This window comes from Theobroma cacao, chromosome 1 (genome assembly GCF_000208745.1).
Source record: "Theobroma cacao cultivar B97-61/B2 chromosome 1, Criollo_cocoa_genome_V2, whole genome shotgun sequence".
NCBI classification, from domain to species: domain Eukaryota; kingdom Viridiplantae; phylum Streptophyta; class Magnoliopsida; order Malvales; family Malvaceae; genus Theobroma; species Theobroma cacao.
Genome location: NC_030850.1, coordinates 16,311,862 through 16,328,846, shown reverse-complemented (window position 1 = coordinate 16,328,846; position 16,985 = coordinate 16,311,862). Strand labels below are relative to the sequence as shown.

The 16,985-nt window shown below is 36.5% G+C and overlaps 3 protein-coding genes across 4 annotated transcripts; 2 read left to right on the top strand and 1 right to left on the bottom strand.

Annotated features, from left to right (window-relative positions):
- On the top strand, positions 401 to 3,915 carry LOC18612740 (E3 ubiquitin-protein ligase RNF4). Of its 2 annotated transcripts, none has more exons than XM_018124651.1 (6): positions 401 to 580; positions 1,401 to 1,680; positions 1,786 to 1,855; positions 2,816 to 2,931; positions 3,020 to 3,268; positions 3,608 to 3,915. In XM_018124651.1, exons 2-5 carry the CDS (start codon positions 1,450 to 1,452, stop codon positions 3,239 to 3,241), a joined length of 639 nt encoding a protein of 212 aa, XP_017980140.1. In that variant the 5' UTR covers positions 401 to 580; positions 1,401 to 1,449; the 3' UTR covers positions 3,242 to 3,268; positions 3,608 to 3,915. The 2 variants fall into 2 exon arrangements, with proteins under 2 accessions (XP_017980140.1, XP_007049716.1); XM_007049654.2 differs by having other exon boundaries at positions 402 to 580; positions 1,798 to 1,855.
- Positions 5,914 to 7,685, top strand: LOC18612738 (adenylate kinase isoenzyme 6 homolog). Its single transcript, XM_007049652.2, has 3 exons — positions 5,914 to 6,195; positions 6,923 to 7,068; positions 7,150 to 7,685. Exons 1-3 carry the CDS (start codon positions 5,995 to 5,997, stop codon positions 7,334 to 7,336), a joined length of 534 nt encoding a protein of 177 aa, XP_007049714.1. The 5' UTR covers positions 5,914 to 5,994; the 3' UTR covers positions 7,337 to 7,685.
- Positions 8,136 to 16,683, bottom strand: LOC18612736 (oleoyl-acyl carrier protein thioesterase 1, chloroplastic). Its single transcript, XM_007049650.2, has 7 exons — positions 16,197 to 16,683; positions 15,338 to 15,471; positions 15,131 to 15,244; positions 14,639 to 14,734; positions 9,037 to 9,124; positions 8,896 to 8,964; positions 8,136 to 8,783 (listed from the first exon to the last, which is right to left on the bottom strand). The coding sequence occupies exons 1-7, from the start codon at positions 16,542 to 16,544 to the stop codon at positions 8,505 to 8,507; spliced, it is 1,128 nt and encodes a 375-aa protein (XP_007049712.2). The 5' UTR covers positions 16,545 to 16,683; the 3' UTR covers positions 8,136 to 8,504.

Below are 16,985 nucleotides of genomic sequence, written 5' to 3'. Positions count from 1 at the left end.
GAATTCAAGCTTAATCTATAACAAACGCCAAAATATGGAGATTATACTACCATATACAAATTATTACCAAAAAGATAAAACATAGAAATACTTTAAACTTTAAAAATAAATTATTTTATAAAATTAATTTGTCTTAATTTACCAAAAAAAAAGTAATAGTATATGGAATTATGACTGCAACTCTCGTACGCTCGTTAGGAGATGGACATAACAAGAACAAACTTTCAGTCTCAAAATTACTAACGCGCGCACTAACAAATTTGGAAGCACCACGCGCTGAATATGTAAGCCAATACGTAACACGTTTACGAATCGAAAGAGATCACGCCACGTGGAGACTGTCAAGCTCACACCGACCGCGCGTGTGAACGAGAACAAACAATTTCCTTGTTGGTGCGTCGTAGTTTCTCTCCATCTCCTCATACCAAGTTGAAATCTTTCCCTGTTTAAAAACCCTAGACAGGGAAGATTTGCCAAAGGTTTCTTCTTGACTTCGCTCCTTTTCTTCGATTTTCTTGTTTTCTTTTTCTTGGGGAGTTTTTTTAATTCTCGAAGCTATTCGATTAGCCTGGATTTTGAGGTATTATTTTTAATCTCTGATACACTCTCTCTCTCTCTCTCTCTCATATTTGTTCTTACTTTTCTCATCTCGTGTTGATTCAATGTATTGGTGTTCTGATCGATCTTCTGTTTTTAAGGTTTGGGGATTTTTTGGGGCTACATTTCATCTATTCCATTGGTGTGTGTCCTTAAGTGAAATTCGATATAAAGTTCTTTAATTTGAAAATTTTTATTAGATTATCGGTTGATCATAGTTGATTGTTTGTATAATTTTTGTCTTGCAAGTATTTCGAGTTTGAATTTTGATTAAATTTATGTCCTTTTTAGAAAATGATTCAAAGTTAAGTCATTGTTCATTATCCCTTAGTTTTTTTTTTTTTATTAAAAGAGATTTTAATAATCAAAATCGAACCGGAATATGTGGATTAATAGTTCATCTTATTTGTTGCTGTTTCGCCTTTGAGGGAAGCAAACTTTGTGAAAAAGGTCTTCTTTCTTTATGCTAAAATATTTATTATTATTGCTATTCCTCTCTCTCTCCCTCTCTCTCTATGAATAAAAGTATAAGTGTCTGACTGTGCATTATTCGACTTGTTTTCTAGTTCTAAATTTCATGAGGTTTGTTTGCTTTTCAGGTTTTATTATTTATATTGAACATTTTATGTATAATGTAACTGGCAAGTTCCTTAGAAGTTCCAGAGCTTTTTTTTTTTTTGGTGAAACCAATTGTATTTTTGGCACTCGATTTAAGTAAAAAATTTGATTTCTTCTAAGTGAAAACTTGATGTTGAATTCATCCGTAGCATAGCTAAGGAAGTTCTCTTTTGAGCGTCTTTTAGGTTATATTGAGGCTGCGATACTTGGATAGTGTATAGAAAAATCAAGACCATGAGCACTCTTGAAGTGAGGGGGCCTTCTCTTAGAGGGTATAGACGGAGGAAGGCAGTGCTGGATCTAAATGTTCCACCTAGTGAAATCCGGGAACAGGAGGGTACTTCGCAACAGGCTGGGTCTGAGGAATTGACTAGCCAGCCCTTGCCGCCTGTACCGCCTGCTACTATTGATGTTGAGGCTTTTGATGATGATGTAATTGAATCTTCTGCTAGAGCATTTGCAGAGGTATGATTTGCTTGTTCATTTATTTTTCCTTTCACTTTAGCTATGGATGAAATCTGTTTTTATGGATTCATTTTCCTTATGATGACTGTCATTAATTTTCTTCAGATTTTATGTCAGGCTAAAAACAATTCAAGGAGGAGCCGTGGAAGGACTGTTCTAGTTGATTTAGATTCAGGTAGTTAAATTTTATGAGGGAATATCATTTATAATGTTTTCTTTTCCATCATGTGCTACCGTCACTGTTATATAGCAGAATCTTATTTTGATGTGGTACCTTGTAATTCATATATTCATCTTCATGAGGTCAAAAGATTCCATTCGAAAAGTTAGGTAATTACATTGTTGAGTCTCCATTAACATATGAATGTGAAGGTACATGTCCTGTAGATTTTTATGCATGTCTTGATTCAGGCGCTTCATTATTTTTGTGAGGTTCAGGGACCAGTCCTTGGGACAAATTAGCCTACTTCTTAAATTGTTGAATTATAAGGAAAAAAAAATGAAATGATTAACAGGATTAGGAAAGGAACCTGGATACATTCACTGCAGTCGAATTTTCTGAAAGGAGAGAAGCAAAACAGTTAACACTCTACTTAAATAAACACAATATAATCGAAATGAACATCTAGGTGACCTATATGCCTTGCAATTGATTAGAAGAAGCTGATGGATCAAAGACTTCTTTAAGTAGTAGAATTGCATTAAGATGGAAATAAAAATGGAGGTACTGTGATGTTGATATTTCAGAGAATATCTATTTGGTGTGGTTCCTTTGTATTAAGAATTAGTGAGCACTAAGCAGTAAACTCTCATAGTCCGCTAATGTTTGAGAACTCTATAATCTATACTAGTTTGTTTAGGGATTTTTGTATATATATAATTTACTCGTGATGTGGGGTTTAGTGTTTGCCGATTGCTCAATCACTAGAACAAAATAAATCTGACTTCAACTGAGGTAGATGTCATTGCTTGGCAACTCTCTGGTCCCATTCAATCTGATGTTATTTTTGTGAGTACATAGGTCAACCAATTTAGAGACTGGTGATTTTTTGTTTACTTCATTTATTTTTCATAATTGAACCTTAGATACTTGGTGTTGTGAAGCTGGTGTTGCTCACATCTTTCTTCCTTCCAGGCCAGCTGGCTAGGTCAACTAATAATAATCACAACAGGCGCAGAAGACTTCCTCCAAGCCAGACAGTTATCAATTGTGATCATTATATCAATTTGGAAAGCACAGCACAGACTATGGTAAGAGTTCTTTTCTTAGTTCTTTATTATCTCTGGTTTTTTATGAAATTTATGAAGATTTAAGACTCACAAACTTTTTCACTGGCAGGTTGAGGAAATTATAAAGCCTCAGCCACCTCCAAAGGAACCAACCTTCAATTGTCCAATTTGCATGGGTCCATTAGTTGAGGAGATGTCAACAAGGTGTGGGCACATTTTCTGCAAGGCATGCATTAAAGCTGCAATAGCTGCCCAGGGAAAGTGCCCTACTTGCAGGAAAAGAGTCACTGTGAAGGAACTAATTAGGGTCTTCCTTCCTTCAGCCAGTTGAATATGAGCTTTATGTCCAACTAGTATCGTAAGTATATTATTCTATATTCTTTTTTGAGGGTTAAATTTCCTTTAGGGAAAGAAAATGAAATCATAGGTTGTGAAAGTGAGTTGTCTTTGTACTGTGAATGTGAATAATCGTTACGGAAGATGTGCATATCTTCCTTATGGATGCTGGTTTTCTTATGAATGAGGGTTTCATGTAGAACCATGTCTGATATGTTTCTAAAGATGTTTGTTTATTAATAATTGTACGAGGCTTGAAGATGTTCATTCAACTCAGTTTTGTAGATATGTGGCAGCTTTGTAAATGCTATGATTTATTCTTTTAAATTACATTATATTGATGATTGTTGTTTTATTTCAGGGATAATACAAACTGCCCCTAAAAAGAGAGACTGGAGCAATGGATTTGGCGTGTCAGTGCACCTATCTTTTGTATTTTGGAATTTCTGACATGTCCTGTATCAAACTATGTTTTGGTGAACCATCTTTTTGATAAGTTATCTGAGCAGGTTTTCTTTGCTTGCTTAGATGCATGCAAATCTGCCAGTTGATAGCTTGTTCAGCTCAGCTTCATTGTTATTTGGAAATCAAACTTGGACTTGATGACAACTTGTTTATGTGCAGTAAAAGAAATTAAAATCAATGATTTAGGTTACCTGTGTTTGGTCTCGTGTTGCACGGTGTGCTTATGGTTCATGAACAGATTGAAGTTGGTCATGTGCCTGTTTTGCTGGAAAAGGTGAATTATGTTGGGCAAGTTGGGTCGGGTTAAGAGGTCATAGCCAAAGTTCCCAATGTTGAACTGCAGTCTTAATCCTGACACAACCTCATTCCAGCCTTGGAAACAGGCAATTATCAGGCTTATGCTTTGAGTTAGGCTGAATTAGTTTAGGAGGGGAAGTTATTTTGGTTAAAATCGATTACATATTCGGATAGCAGTTTTATTTCTTGTTGGTGCCACTTATTTGGAGAACCTGCTTTGCGTATTACTCCATGAAAATGAAAAATTGTCTTCAGAGCTGATTATAAGGGCAAATAAGAACAAGAGAAGGTTGTGTACTTCTATTTATTCAAAGTGCCATGGCACTACAGATTCCCATTGCTCAACTAGGTGTTACAATAGACCATAACAGGTCAAGCCCCATACTTGACACTCTTTATTAACGTCTACAGTGAAAGTGGCGGGCAGGAACTCCCTCTCTTGTCATGGGGATTGGTCAATGGCATTGCCAGCACCCTTAGTTACTTCTGTGTGCTGTCCGCTGGCGTTATGCAGCTGTGCCCCTTGGAAAGGCAGCAGACCGCCAAGCCAAGGTGGCCCAAAAAAGGGAAATGGCCAACCAAATAGAGGAAGGCCCCAAGGACCAAGGAGATCTTGGGGACCGTAAACTTGGTCTGTGGCTGGCATGTCCCTCCCTCCTTGAGTAAGAAGAGTGGCCATAAGAAAGAGAAGGAGAACAAACGTTGCCGTAGCGATTTTCCTCTCCATACTGACGATTGCCTCTGTGTCTCACTCTTTTGCATGGGGAGTGTTTTATAACGCAAATGGGATGCTTCCTCCACCTGATTTGGGGTGGTATAATTACTGCATTATGCAATAGGGAGGTGGGTTTTTTTTAGAAAGCACATCGAATAATTTGCTGTTGCCCACGCATGGTAGGTGAAGGTGCTAGTCGACACTATGACTAGATGACCCATTAGGGATGTAGTATTAGGTTGTTCTGATTGCAGTTGATGGGAATTTGAAGCACCTTCATTGATGGCTATGACCCCACGAGATTAAGTATTTCCCATTTTTATGGAGCCTTCTGGTGGCTAAAAGTCGTAAACTGGTAGAATGTCCACCTCACTTCTCCCCGCCAGGCGCTGGCGCTGATATTCAACACTTTCCAAGTAAAAAGGATTAATGGTTGGTTTCATTGGAATTATAGTGTTTGGTTAGAGTTACATTTTCAATAATTTAAAAAACTGAAGTCATGTTCGGATAATAAAACTACTACTTGTTATAAGTTCAGGTAAGATTTATTGAAATTTAATTATAAATAACAAATTTTAATTTTTTATTTAAAAATTTTTTATAATTAATATCATATTTACTAAAACATGATTTTAAGTTTTAATTTATTTTTCTACAGACTAATTTTAATTTTTATTAACAATATACATAAAAATTGATTTTAAATTTATTTTATTAGAGTTTAACGAGTACGAGTATTTGATGGGTAATGTCTAAAATATTTAAATTCAGTATGAATAAAAATTAAAAAATTTAATCTAATATTTATAGGGTTTGGGTATCCTATCAAGGAACAAAGTTCTAGTTAAAATATTTAAAATAAAAACGTAAACCAAATGGACTTGTATCCTTTTAATTAATTTTTAGTTTTCATAAAATAAAAAGTTATTTTATTGACAAATTTAAGTAAATAAACTAAAATAAATATTTAAAATTAGAAATTTTAAATTTTTAAAAATTAAGGAATCCAATCTATTTGGACAGATAAAATTGGGTTTCTGATTTTTTTTTAAAAAAAAATTGTGTTGAAAATTGTGGCAGAATAAAGCGGGCTTTTGTTGTAGGCGAAGTCCAAGTCGACAGGGCCGAAGAAGTGCTGAAAACCTATATGACGGGCCCAATCATTTCATCGAAACACATAAAAAAACGCACCATATAACATCTTCACCTGGAATAAGCCCCTGAATTCAAAGTTGACAACCCCGGACAGAAAAAGGTTATAAGCATTCTCTATGGCTCCCGACAACAACAAGAGGAAGAGGCCCAACATATTGGTGACGGGCACGCCCGGAACAGGCAAAACCACGACGTCTTCTGCCGTGGCAGAGGCCACCCAGCTCCGCCACATCAATATTGGGGATTTGGTCAGGGAGAAAAACTTGCACGACGGCTGGGATGACGACCTCCAGTGCCACATCATCAACGAAGACCTCGTAATTTCACTAACAATATAACTTCTTCTTCTTCATTATTATTATTATTTGAGTTTATTAATTTAGAATTTTTGGGATATTAGTAAGTTATTTATTTGGGGTAAAAAGAAATATGAATTACGAGCACTTTTTGGAGATTTAATTTAAGCAATAAGCAGTGTTTGAACTTGAAACCTTAGGTCGCATTTGTTTGTAACTTTTGCTATTTCCTAATTTTGAACCTTTGAATTCATGTTAGTCTTTTCTTTTTCCTATTATTATTATTATTATTTGCATGAATTCGGTGATTGGGCTTTTGCTTTTACTTTATGGTAAGGCATGTGAAAGAAAATTTGCCAATAGCAAATCACAAGTAGCAATCAAAGGGAGTCTTAATTTCTTTTTTAAATTAATGGACTTTTGATTCTGCACCTCATTTACTATGCTTTTTTGCAAGCCTTGTTGTTTCGATTTATGGGTTTGTTTGTTGCTTTCAGTTATTGCTTAGTTTCGTGTCTTTTAGCTTGTAGTTTGTTTTTGTTCCTTCAGTAGCTGCCTTAGTTCATCATGGACTCTCTCTCTGTATTAGGAGTCTATTCCTGTCTTTTGTTGGTTTTTCAACAATGAATGAGTCCATGTTTTAACTGAAAGAAAGTGTATTTTGGAGAACTGAAAAATGCTATTTGGAAAATTTCAACTTATGGTACATTAATAGTATGCATTTGACTTTACTGTGTTGATTCTGCAGGTGTGTGATGAGCTTGAGGATGTGATGGATGAAGGGGGAAACATTGTAGATTATCATGGTTGTGATTTCTTTCCTGAACGATGGTTTGATCTTGTGGTAGTGCTTCAAACCGACAACTCTGTGTTGTATGATCGCTTGAGCAAGAGGTACCAATGTTCTGTCACTATGCTTGAGTTTCTAGTTCATTTACTTGGTTTTGTTGTCTCAAAAAACTCCTTTTGTGGCAGAGGCTATGAGGGGGCCAAGCTTTCAAACAATATAGAGTGTGAAATCTTTCAAGTTTTGCTGGAGGAGGCAAAAGAAAGTTATGCAGAGGATATTGTTATAGCTCTAAAGAGTGATAATATTGAGGATATCACTAGAAATGTTGCGACTATAACAGATTGGATCAGAAGTTGGCCCCCAACATCTTGAATGAATATGATATTTTGTAATCCGTGCTGCCTTTGCCGCTTTGCTGTGTGAAAGAAGCTGCGGTGAGGGCTTTACTAATGTCTCTATTAAGCATCGCTTTCAGCATCTATTGCTCACCTTTAGCACTAATATAAAATCAGTTAAATTTCGCTAGTTTGGGTTATTTTCATGGATTAATCTGAGGGTTCCGATATGTATGCGATTGTAATTTTAATTGTAGTGCAAGGATGGACGGTGATAAGTGAATAGACCATTATATAATGGGCTTATGTGCCCCTTTTGGTTGCCCTTTCTCTACTTGTAAAAGAAATGTTTATTCCTGATATTGGGTTGCTTCATTTTGCTCGAATCTATAGCCATTTGGATGTGTGCTGAGTTCTTAAATCTTGGTTTACTGCCTAGTAATTCTCCAGGTTGAGAGCAGATGAACATTTCTGCCAAATTTTGTAGTACTTGAATCTTGGTCAATTTGAATCAAAATTGAAGAGTTAGATCCCTCCTAATTACTAATATGGTATCTTTAAGATGATCACCGCATTCAATTCAGCAGTTACAGGTCTTGTGTTGCAAAGTTTGCGTGCTACAAAACATCCCCAATCCTTACCAGTTTGCATCTTATAAACCCATATATGGATGGATTCACAACTCAGGGCAAAAAACTTCCCAAGAAATTCTATAGACACCATCGAAACTAAACAAGAAATCTGCTTCAGTAGCTTGATAATACAAGAATTTGAGATCTATGATACGACTATTTCAAAATCACCACGGGAGAAGATGCAACTGAGATATCATCTACTTCTTCCTGCATCAATTAGGGCATCAATTGCAAACCTACTGGAAATTTACGACTTAAAACTGGTACAAGGAGGGATTCACAACAGAATTTCAAATACTGGTAGGTACATATTCATGAACACTTAACAGGGAAACAACAAAAGAAAAATGTTCAAGTACAATAGACTCTGATTTGATGCGGGTGAATCAAAGATCATTCTCAACCAAATCTTTCTTTTGCTATGTCTAATCAATGATTTTGAGCTCCACCCCACAATACAGACCATATCAGGACTGAATTTGAAGCAAATTAAAAAACACCAAAAGTAACAGAAAGGTAACCCGAAAATTGATGAAAGCAAGAAAAGCTACAGTAAACTAAATTATTGACTCATCTCGCAGGTTTCTTTCTCCACTCAGTACGGCCTCGATTTATTTCCTGTCCATCACTAGACAATCTCAACAGATGCAAAAACTGACGGCAGTCCTGCTTATCTTCTCTTGCAGCTGCAGACCCATTTGTTCCGTGAATCGCTGAAACTTTTTCGGTACCCTCCACTTGTTCTGGACTGGTAAGTGAATCCACCACGTCATCCTGTTGGCATTCCCGTCTGTAATCTAACGTGATAGTTTGCAGTTCATGGGTGTCAATGATCTCTTGAGGCATGCTCTGCCAAAGAGACATGCATGGTTGTTAGCTTATAAAATCTACGGGAACGGTTAAACTATTTTTGGACATTTAAAGTCTATGGAAAGAATTTTAGGATGTCCTTCCTACTGACCTCCAGAACCCATCCAATGTAGGTGACATTATTGACATGCTGGTTCATGTCCAGATCAGCTCTTCTTGGCTGCAAATTTTAAAAGCACAATAAGAATTTCAAAGAATACCCACATTGCTTAGATAAATTAGGTATTCTTACCATAAGCCCTAGCCTGGAATACTGAAAAGAGTCATCTAATTTGGCAATTTTCTTCAAACTATTATTGTTCTCCTCTGGAAATGCTAATCTATGAAAGCCAGAAGAGGATCAATTAAATAAGCAACAATGTATCTCTTAAATAGCATAAATGAGAACCAAGGAAAATGTAATTTGAAAATTATGAACTTCAGCTATGGTAAGGATACATGCCTTTTAATCCAAAAGGGTTTGTTCTATGAGTTGCGAATGCTATACTGTAAGCTGAAGTGTCTACTATCTTCAGCATGTTGACAACATCTCATGTGACAAAAAATCCAGGTTCTAAAGTTTGCAATAACTTGAGGGTTTTATCCACTATCTTAAAATTTTAGCTTCAAATTCTGATGATTCAGTTGACATGAGGCATTTATGCTATTGACTACCCTATCTTTGATCAAGAAGTCAGCATTCAGAGCAAATAACTTGAAAATTTGAATATGCAATTATGACAGACTGTCTCCATGTTTACCAAATAGTTGTTAGAATTAACTTGCATATTAGGAATACTTATTTAGGATTTTAAATTTGAAAACAGTTATTGTTGGTTTTCTTTCTTTACATGTTAGCGGCATTAGTTATCAGTTTGAATTTCTTGTTCAGTTATGGTTCTTCTCTCTTGTACTTGACCTTTAAAAAGCCAAGATATCCTAAATGAAAATATAACTCTATTAGCCTCTATTTGGCTGATATTCTTATCCTAAGCCTTTTCTCAGTTTTTATCCTTTTCTTTCTCAATTTGTTTACATGGTATTAGAGCTCCTAAGGATCTCAAGGGATCTATGAAACTTCTTTTGTTTTTCCTTTTACCTTCAAAACAAAGAAAAACCAAGCTTGAACCTCTGAAACCCGAAACCAATAAGAAAAACTCAATGGCCTTCTCCAGCTTCAGTTCACCTTCACCACCTATTTTCACAGGTGAAAACTTTCCCATATGGTGTGTTAAAATGAAAGCTTAAGTGAGAGCTTTCGATATGTGGGAAGTTGTAGAAACCGGGAGTGAGCCACCAAAATTAAGGAGAGATCCCTCTGTTGCACAATTAAGCAACATAATGAAGAGATTGCTAAAGATACAAGGCCCTATCTGGAATACACTCGACAGTTTCAGATTGTATCTTTACTCACATAATGGCCTGTGAGACAGTCAAGGAGATGAGGGACAAGCTTAAAGAGCAACACTAGGGAAGTGCTTGTACATGGCAGATGCAAATGCTTAATTTATGGAGGGAGTTTGAGGTGTTAAGGACGAAAGAGGAGGAATCAATAAAAGATTACAATGATAAGGTTATGAAGATGGTTAATCAGCTAAGGCTTCTTGGTGAAGAGTTGAATGAGATGAGAATAGTCAACAAAATATTAGTAAGTTTGCCTGAAAAATTTGAGTCCAGGATCTCATCATTGGAGGACTCCAAAGATCTCTCAACTCTCACCATGACCGAACTTTGTCAACGCTCTCAAGCTCAAGAACATAGAAGAGCCATGAGAAATGATGACAAGGATGAAAGTGCTTTGCTGATAAAGCATAAAGGAGGTGCTAACAGTAGCACCAAGAAAGAAATGGAGAAAAGAAAACCAAATGGAAGATACCCTCCGTGCCAACATTGCAAAAAATGAAATCATCCTAAGAAATATTGCTAGTTTAGGCCGAATGTGTGATGTAGGACTTGCAATCAGCTTGGCCATGTTGAGAAAGTCTACAAGACCCAAGCAAACAACCAAGATGAAAAAACAGCAGTGGTTGAACACAAAGAGGAGACAGAAGAAGTTTTATTCATGGCCATGATATCTAAAATTTCAAAGAAAGATGAGATATGGTTCATTGATAGTGCATGTTCAAATCACTTCACTGGCAATGACTATTTTTGCTAATCTAGATAGAGACTTCAAATCTCAAGTTGAAATTGGCAAAAGCGACTTTCTTAGGATGTGGAAAAGGCACAGTTGAAGTGGAAACTCCTTAAGGTATGAAGAAAATTCTTAATGTTTTTTATTCACCAAAAGTGACTATAACTTGCTCAGTGTTGGGCAATTACTTGAAGAACATTATTCACTTGTGTTTGAGGACAAGTTATGCATTGTATTTGATCCTAGAGGTAAGAAGTTATTCTCTGTTGGCATGAAGAACAAAGTGTTTTCCTTTAGATTGGAAGGAAACACATCATCAAGCTTAACAATGCTTAACTGATCAGATCGAACTATGGCATAAAAGGCTTGGTCATGTGAACCATGATTCCTTGAAGCACATGGCATCATCAAATCTGGTTGAAGGTCTCCCTAGCATGAACAAGACAGAACAATTGTGTGATACATGTAAGTATGGGAAACAAACTGGAAAAGCTTTTCCAAATCAGAGCACATGGAGAGCTGCTGACAAGTTGGAGTTAGTGCACTCGGATGTAGGAGGTCCCTCTGAGCAATCATTCAACAACAGTAAGTACCATCTTACCTTCATTGATGATAAATCTAAATTCAACTAGGTTTATTTTCTTAAGCAAAAGTCTGAGGTGCTCAATTGCTTTATTAAGTTCAAAGTGTTTGTTGAAAATCAAGCTCGAAAATCAATTAAGGCACTTAGAACAAACAATGGAGGCAAACATGTCTATGATGAGTTTGAAAAATACTTGGTTAAGTGTGGCATAAAGCACCAGCTCACAATTCCCTACAATCCACAACAAAATGGAGTTGCTGAGAAAAAGAATGGGACTTTGCTTGAAATGGCTAGATGCTTAGTTTTTGAAAAGAAACTACCAAAAACAATCTGGGTTGAGGCAATGATCTGTTAAATATCATTTGCACCAAAGCTCTGGCAAATAAGAGTCCACATGAGTCATGGTATGGTGTTAAACCATCGGTAAGTAATTGCAAGGTATTTGGATGTATAGCTTTTGCACATATTCCAACATGTAAAAGTAAAAGCTTGATGAAACGTCTAGAGTCACCATCCATCTCGAATTCAGTGAATCAAGTAAGGGCTATTGACACTTTAATGTAATGACAGGAAAAGTTTTACTTGCAGAGATGCGAATTTTGAAAAAAAACAAAAGATGGAATTGGACCTCCAAGGAAATTGAGCTGTCAGATGACTTGAGAATTATTGATGACAATGAAACTGCTCTAGCTGAATCAATAAATGAAGATGTGGATGACTTACTTGTTCAAGGAACAAGAACCCTTCAAGATATGTCAGAGATGTCATGTGGCCATGATTGAACCTTAATCATTTGATGAAACCTTCAAATTTGATGATCGAAGAAAGGCAATGCAAATTGGACTAGAGATGATAAAAAGAATAACACATGGCAACTTGTTCAAAGACCAACCACTCAGAAAGTAATTAGGGTCAAGTGGGTCTTTAGGACCAAAGTAAATCCCAATGGAACAGTCAATAAGTTGAAGGCTCAATTAGTAGTAAAGGGCTTTGCTCAAGAGTGTGGTGTTGATTATACTGATACTTTTGCCCCTGTTGCAAGACATGACACTACCAGATTATTAGTTGCACCTGCAGCTAAAGAAGGGTGGCAACTATGGCACTTAGATGTTAAATCAGCTTTTCTAAATGGCATACTTGAAGAAGATGTTTATATTGAGCAACCACAAGGCTTCACAAAACCTAGAAAAGAAGGCATGGTTTCTAAGTTCAACAAGGCCCTTTATAGCTTGAAGCAAGCACCTCGAGCTTGGTATGGGCAAATCGATGCTTACTTATGCAAAAAGGGTTTCATCCTCAATGACCATGAACCAACATTGTACATTAGAGATTCTGGTTCCCAACAGCAAATTGTAGTCTTCAGTTATGTGGATGACATACTTCTTACAAGTCCAGATATATCACTTATAGCCAGATTCAAACAAGAAATCATAAAGAAGTTCATAAAACAAGAAATCGAGATGACAAATTTGGGTTTGGTGACCTATTTTCTTGGATTGGAAATTATTCAATCTGATGACTGGATTTTTATCCATCAAGGGAAGTATGCTTCCAATCTATGGAAGAAGTTCAGGATGAGTGAATGCAAGCCTGCATCCACCCATTAGTTGCAAATCTAAAGTTAACAAAAGAAGATGGCTCAGGTGCTACAGATGCAACAAACTACAGAAGCATTATTGGTTGTTTACTCTACTTAACAGCTTCCAGACCTGAAATCATGTTCAGTGCTAGCTTAATGTCCAGATTCATGCAATCACCAACCATGAATCATCTCTCTGCAGCAAAAAAGATATTAAGGTACGTCAAGAGAAGCATTGTTTATGGAATCAAGTTTTCCAAAACTTCAAGCAGTGAACTAAGAGGATATGCTGAGAGTGACTGGGCAGGCAATATTGATAACTCAAAGAGCACCTTTGGTTTTGTATTCTCGTTTGAAAGTGGAGTTTTTTCATGGCATTCTAAGAAACAGGAGGTGGCAGCACTGTCATCTGCAGAAGCTGAGTATATCTCAGTATCATCAGCTGCCAACCAAGCTATATGGTTAAGGAAGATACTGCTTGATTTGGGAAAGCCACAACAAAATCCTACTGTTCTTTGGATTGACAATAAATCGGCTATTGCATTAGCCAAAAATCCTATTCAGCATGCTCGCACGAAGCACATCAGAGTGAAATATCACTCAATCAGAGAAGCTATGAAGAACTTGGATATTGAAGTCCACTACTGTTGTTCAAATGAGCAATATGCTGATATCATGACTAAGAGTTTGTCTAATAATCAGTTTATGTGTATGAGATCTAATTTTGGTGTTAGCAAATTAAATCTCAAGGAGGTGTGCTAGAATTAACTTGCATATTAGAAATACTTATTTAGGATTTTAAATTTGCAGACAGTTATTATTGGTTTTCTTTCTTTAAATATTGTTACTGGCATTAGTTGTCAGTTTGAATTTTTTGTTCAGTTATGGTTCTTCTCTGTTATACTTGAGCTTTAAAAAGCCAAGATATCCTGAATGAAAATATAACTCTGTTAGCTTCTGTTTTGCTGATATTCTTACCCTAAGCCTTTTCTCAATTTTTATCCTTTTGTTCCTCAATTTGTTTACAATTGTTCCCAATCCCTAATTGGCAAACCAAATCAACAGACTGATATGAAATGTAACAGTTCAAATCATAGAACCATTTTTCTGGTGTCACTGACCTGAGCTTGAAAAACAGTATTTACTTTTTAAAAGGGTCCTCTAAGTGATCCATTTCCAAGAATCTTCAATCACATGTATTTTTTGTATATTTAAAATGAAATATATATTAATAAAAACTTATTAAGCTGGCCTGTCTTAACCATTTTCAAGCCTTTCAGGCCACACATTTTTATAAATCTTTAAAATCCTATGGGATTATATCCAAATTCTGACAAGTCAGTTGACGTTAGGCACTTGTGCTATTAACCGTCCAGCTTCAGTCATAACTTTGATAAAGCGGTGGGCATTAGCAATTCAGAAATTGAATGGAATAGTGCATGGAAGGTAGTTAATGGAGTATAATCACGTCATCTTATATTGAGCATCCCATTAAATTAGGTAATTAAAGATAAAACAAATAAATGTGTACAGGGCCTCTAGGTAAAGAAAGCATCTACCTGAGTTCTCGTGGACAGAAGACTAAATATTCTTCCCTGACATCATCACTGACTTTCTGTAGCCGCCTAGTGTCCTGGTTCATCATCACCCACTTGCTGAAATCATAACACATGTGTTCAGCTATTAGAATACATCTAATTTTGCAAAATATATAAGCACAGTTGATTTAGAAAAGATATAGCACCAATGAAGAAATTCTCAAATGGCATTCATAATGGAGACCTAAATCAAGATGGAAGCACTTCACCGGGCCAGAACCAGATTATAAACATGAAGAAGAGCATCTAGTTTTGCAGGATGATTTGTTCGCAGGACAGAATCTAAATAACCAGTGCATAATTTCTAATGTTAATGTAAATGTTCATTTTTTACTATAGTGTATAGAAAATTATAGTGCCCTCCAAGTCTTTGCATGTTCTGAATCCTCTAATATGCAATGAAAAGGCAAAAGGGGGAAGAGGGTGTGAGGAGAAGAGAAGCTCAAGATGCACCTAGTAGCTCTTCCAATAACTTCACCAGTTCCAAAGTCCTTAAGAATCCAGTCCCTTCTGGTTCCAATTCTTCCCTCACTTTGGCACCATGTCTCTATTTCAATCACATCACTCCTACACCACAAAATCAACATCTAACTGTCAACCATAAATTAGAAATGGAAAACCAGAAATAAATGTCATTAAATACAGGAGAAAAATACCCACCAAGCAGGGTATTTGTATATTTCAATGTGCATGCGTGCAGTTACCCAAATGAGATGCAATTTTCTCATGGTGCGAGTGGTAGCAAACCCATCTGTGGAATATCCAACACTTTGAGCATGGTTACATCCAACCTCCTGCAATCCATAAATTTCCAAAAGATTAAACAAACAAGATTCGAAAATGCAGCATGTTTCATTTCATTCAGAGTTGCTAAAATTTTTCAGCAGGTATAACTAAATTATAGACAATTCGCACGTACAAACTATTAGGAAAACCAACCAGTATAATGACCAAACCAAAAAGAAGGAAAGAACAAGAACTTGGTAGAGTTCCTTAGATGAAGTTTTCGAAATCTGACTAAATCGATATTAATGCAAAAATCAAAAGCTTAATACAGCACTTTTATAGTATAAATATTCAAATACTTTACAAAGTTTTAACTTTCCATTCAGTTATGAATCCCATTCATATTATTGATTATGTTTAATGTGATCTATATCTCTACCGGTTTAACATTCAATTTTAGCTTTTATTTGATCAATTTCAATAGCTAAATCAAACTAACTTCCAAATTACACAGAGAAAGCTTCAATGCACCCAAATCTACCAATATATAAATACAATTCAAAGAAGTAACCCCCAGAAAAGGCTTGAAGTTTCATAACATTTTCCAGCACCAAAGCCCGAAAAGTTCAAAAATTGACAACTGCATATAAAAAAAAAAGAAGCTAAACCAGCATACCTCGATGTCCTCAAAATCCCAACTTTTTGCTCGTTAATCCCCACAATTCAATTTGTAAGAACAATTCGAAATGCATGCAAACAAATAAAACACTTTCGAGAAAAAGAAGAAAAATACCTGCAAGAGATTGGCAATGGTTTCAACAGTGGCAGTTTTGTTAATTCCCACCTCATAACACCTCACAATAAACTTCTCCTTATAGGACAAACCATCTTCCGTCAAGCTACCCAACCGGAGCCGGTCAGCCAAACTCCCCGACCCGGATTCGACCAGCTCCATCCCAGCTTGCTGCTGGCCAGACAGGACAACTTGAAGAGGCGACAGGTTAGGTCTGCTGGAAGGAGAGCAGGAGACGACGACTGGGGTACGCCAGCGAAAGGAGAACGGAGCAGGCGGAGCGAGGAATCTGCATTGGGCCAAGGCCTGTCTTTGGTCCGTCACATTGCAGGAAGAAAGCTTCAACATCTCTCTCTTCTTTTATTTTCTTTGGGGAACAAAGACAGGAGCCTTACTACCTTAGCTTCAGTTGTTCTAGCTGCCACAAAAGACTTTATAAAGTGTTTTTTATTGCTATACGTAATATAAATTTTTTTTTTTTGTTGAGTTCCATTTTTGGTCGATGGAACCGAGGTTGTCTCGTGGATCGTTGAGGGTGTAGTCCATTGATTCCAATTGCCACTGGTTTTTCACGTAAATTACGAGTTTGCCATTTTCTCCCTGGTTTTATTTTTTGGATTATTATTTACTATTTTTATTGCTGCAAATTAAGTCCGTCGTGATTATGAAGGCGTGGGCTGAAAGGCACGTTTTTGTTGCCGCTCTCTGGAAACAAAGCAGGCCTTGGATGAAGCTATGTTGTAATGGTGGCTCATGGGCCATGGCTGGGAAGGACATGTGGCAGTTCAT

What these genes read in the sequence shown, in the direction of transcription:
- LOC18612740 (XM_018124651.1), top strand. Translation starts at nt 1,450, where the DNA reads ATGAGCACTCTTGAAGTGAGGGGGCCTTCTCTTAGAGGGTATAGACGG. An exon ending in TCTAGTTGATTTAGATTCAG is followed by an intron (nt 1,856 to 2,815) that starts GTAGTTAAATTT and finishes TCTTCCTTCCAG; the next exon opens with GCCAGCTGGCTAGGTCAACT. An exon ending in AAAGCACAGCACAGACTATG is followed by an intron (nt 2,932 to 3,019) that starts GTAAGAGTTCTT and finishes TTTCACTGGCAG; the next exon opens with GTTGAGGAAATTATAAAGCC.
- LOC18612738 (XM_007049652.2), top strand. Translation starts at nt 5,995, where the DNA reads ATGGCTCCCGACAACAACAAGAGGAAGAGGCCCAACATATTGGTGACG. An exon ending in ACATCATCAACGAAGACCTC is followed by an intron (nt 6,196 to 6,922) that starts GTAATTTCACTA and finishes TTGATTCTGCAG; the next exon opens with GTGTGTGATGAGCTTGAGGA. An exon ending in TATGATCGCTTGAGCAAGAG is followed by an intron (nt 7,069 to 7,149) that starts GTACCAATGTTC and finishes CTTTTGTGGCAG; the next exon opens with AGGCTATGAGGGGGCCAAGC.
- LOC18612736 (XM_007049650.2), bottom strand. Translation starts at nt 16,544, where the DNA reads ATGTTGAAGCTTTCTTCCTGCAATGTGACGGACCAAAGACAGGCCTTG. An exon ending in GTTATTGGAAGAGCTACTAG is followed by an intron (nt 14,735 to 15,130) that starts GTGCATCTTGAG and finishes TTATGATTTCAG; the next exon opens with CAAGTGGGTGATGATGAACC. An exon ending in TTCTGTCCACGAGAACTCAG is followed by an intron (nt 9,125 to 14,638) that starts GTAGATGCTTTC and finishes TGGCTTTCATAG; the next exon opens with ATTAGCATTTCCAGAGGAGA.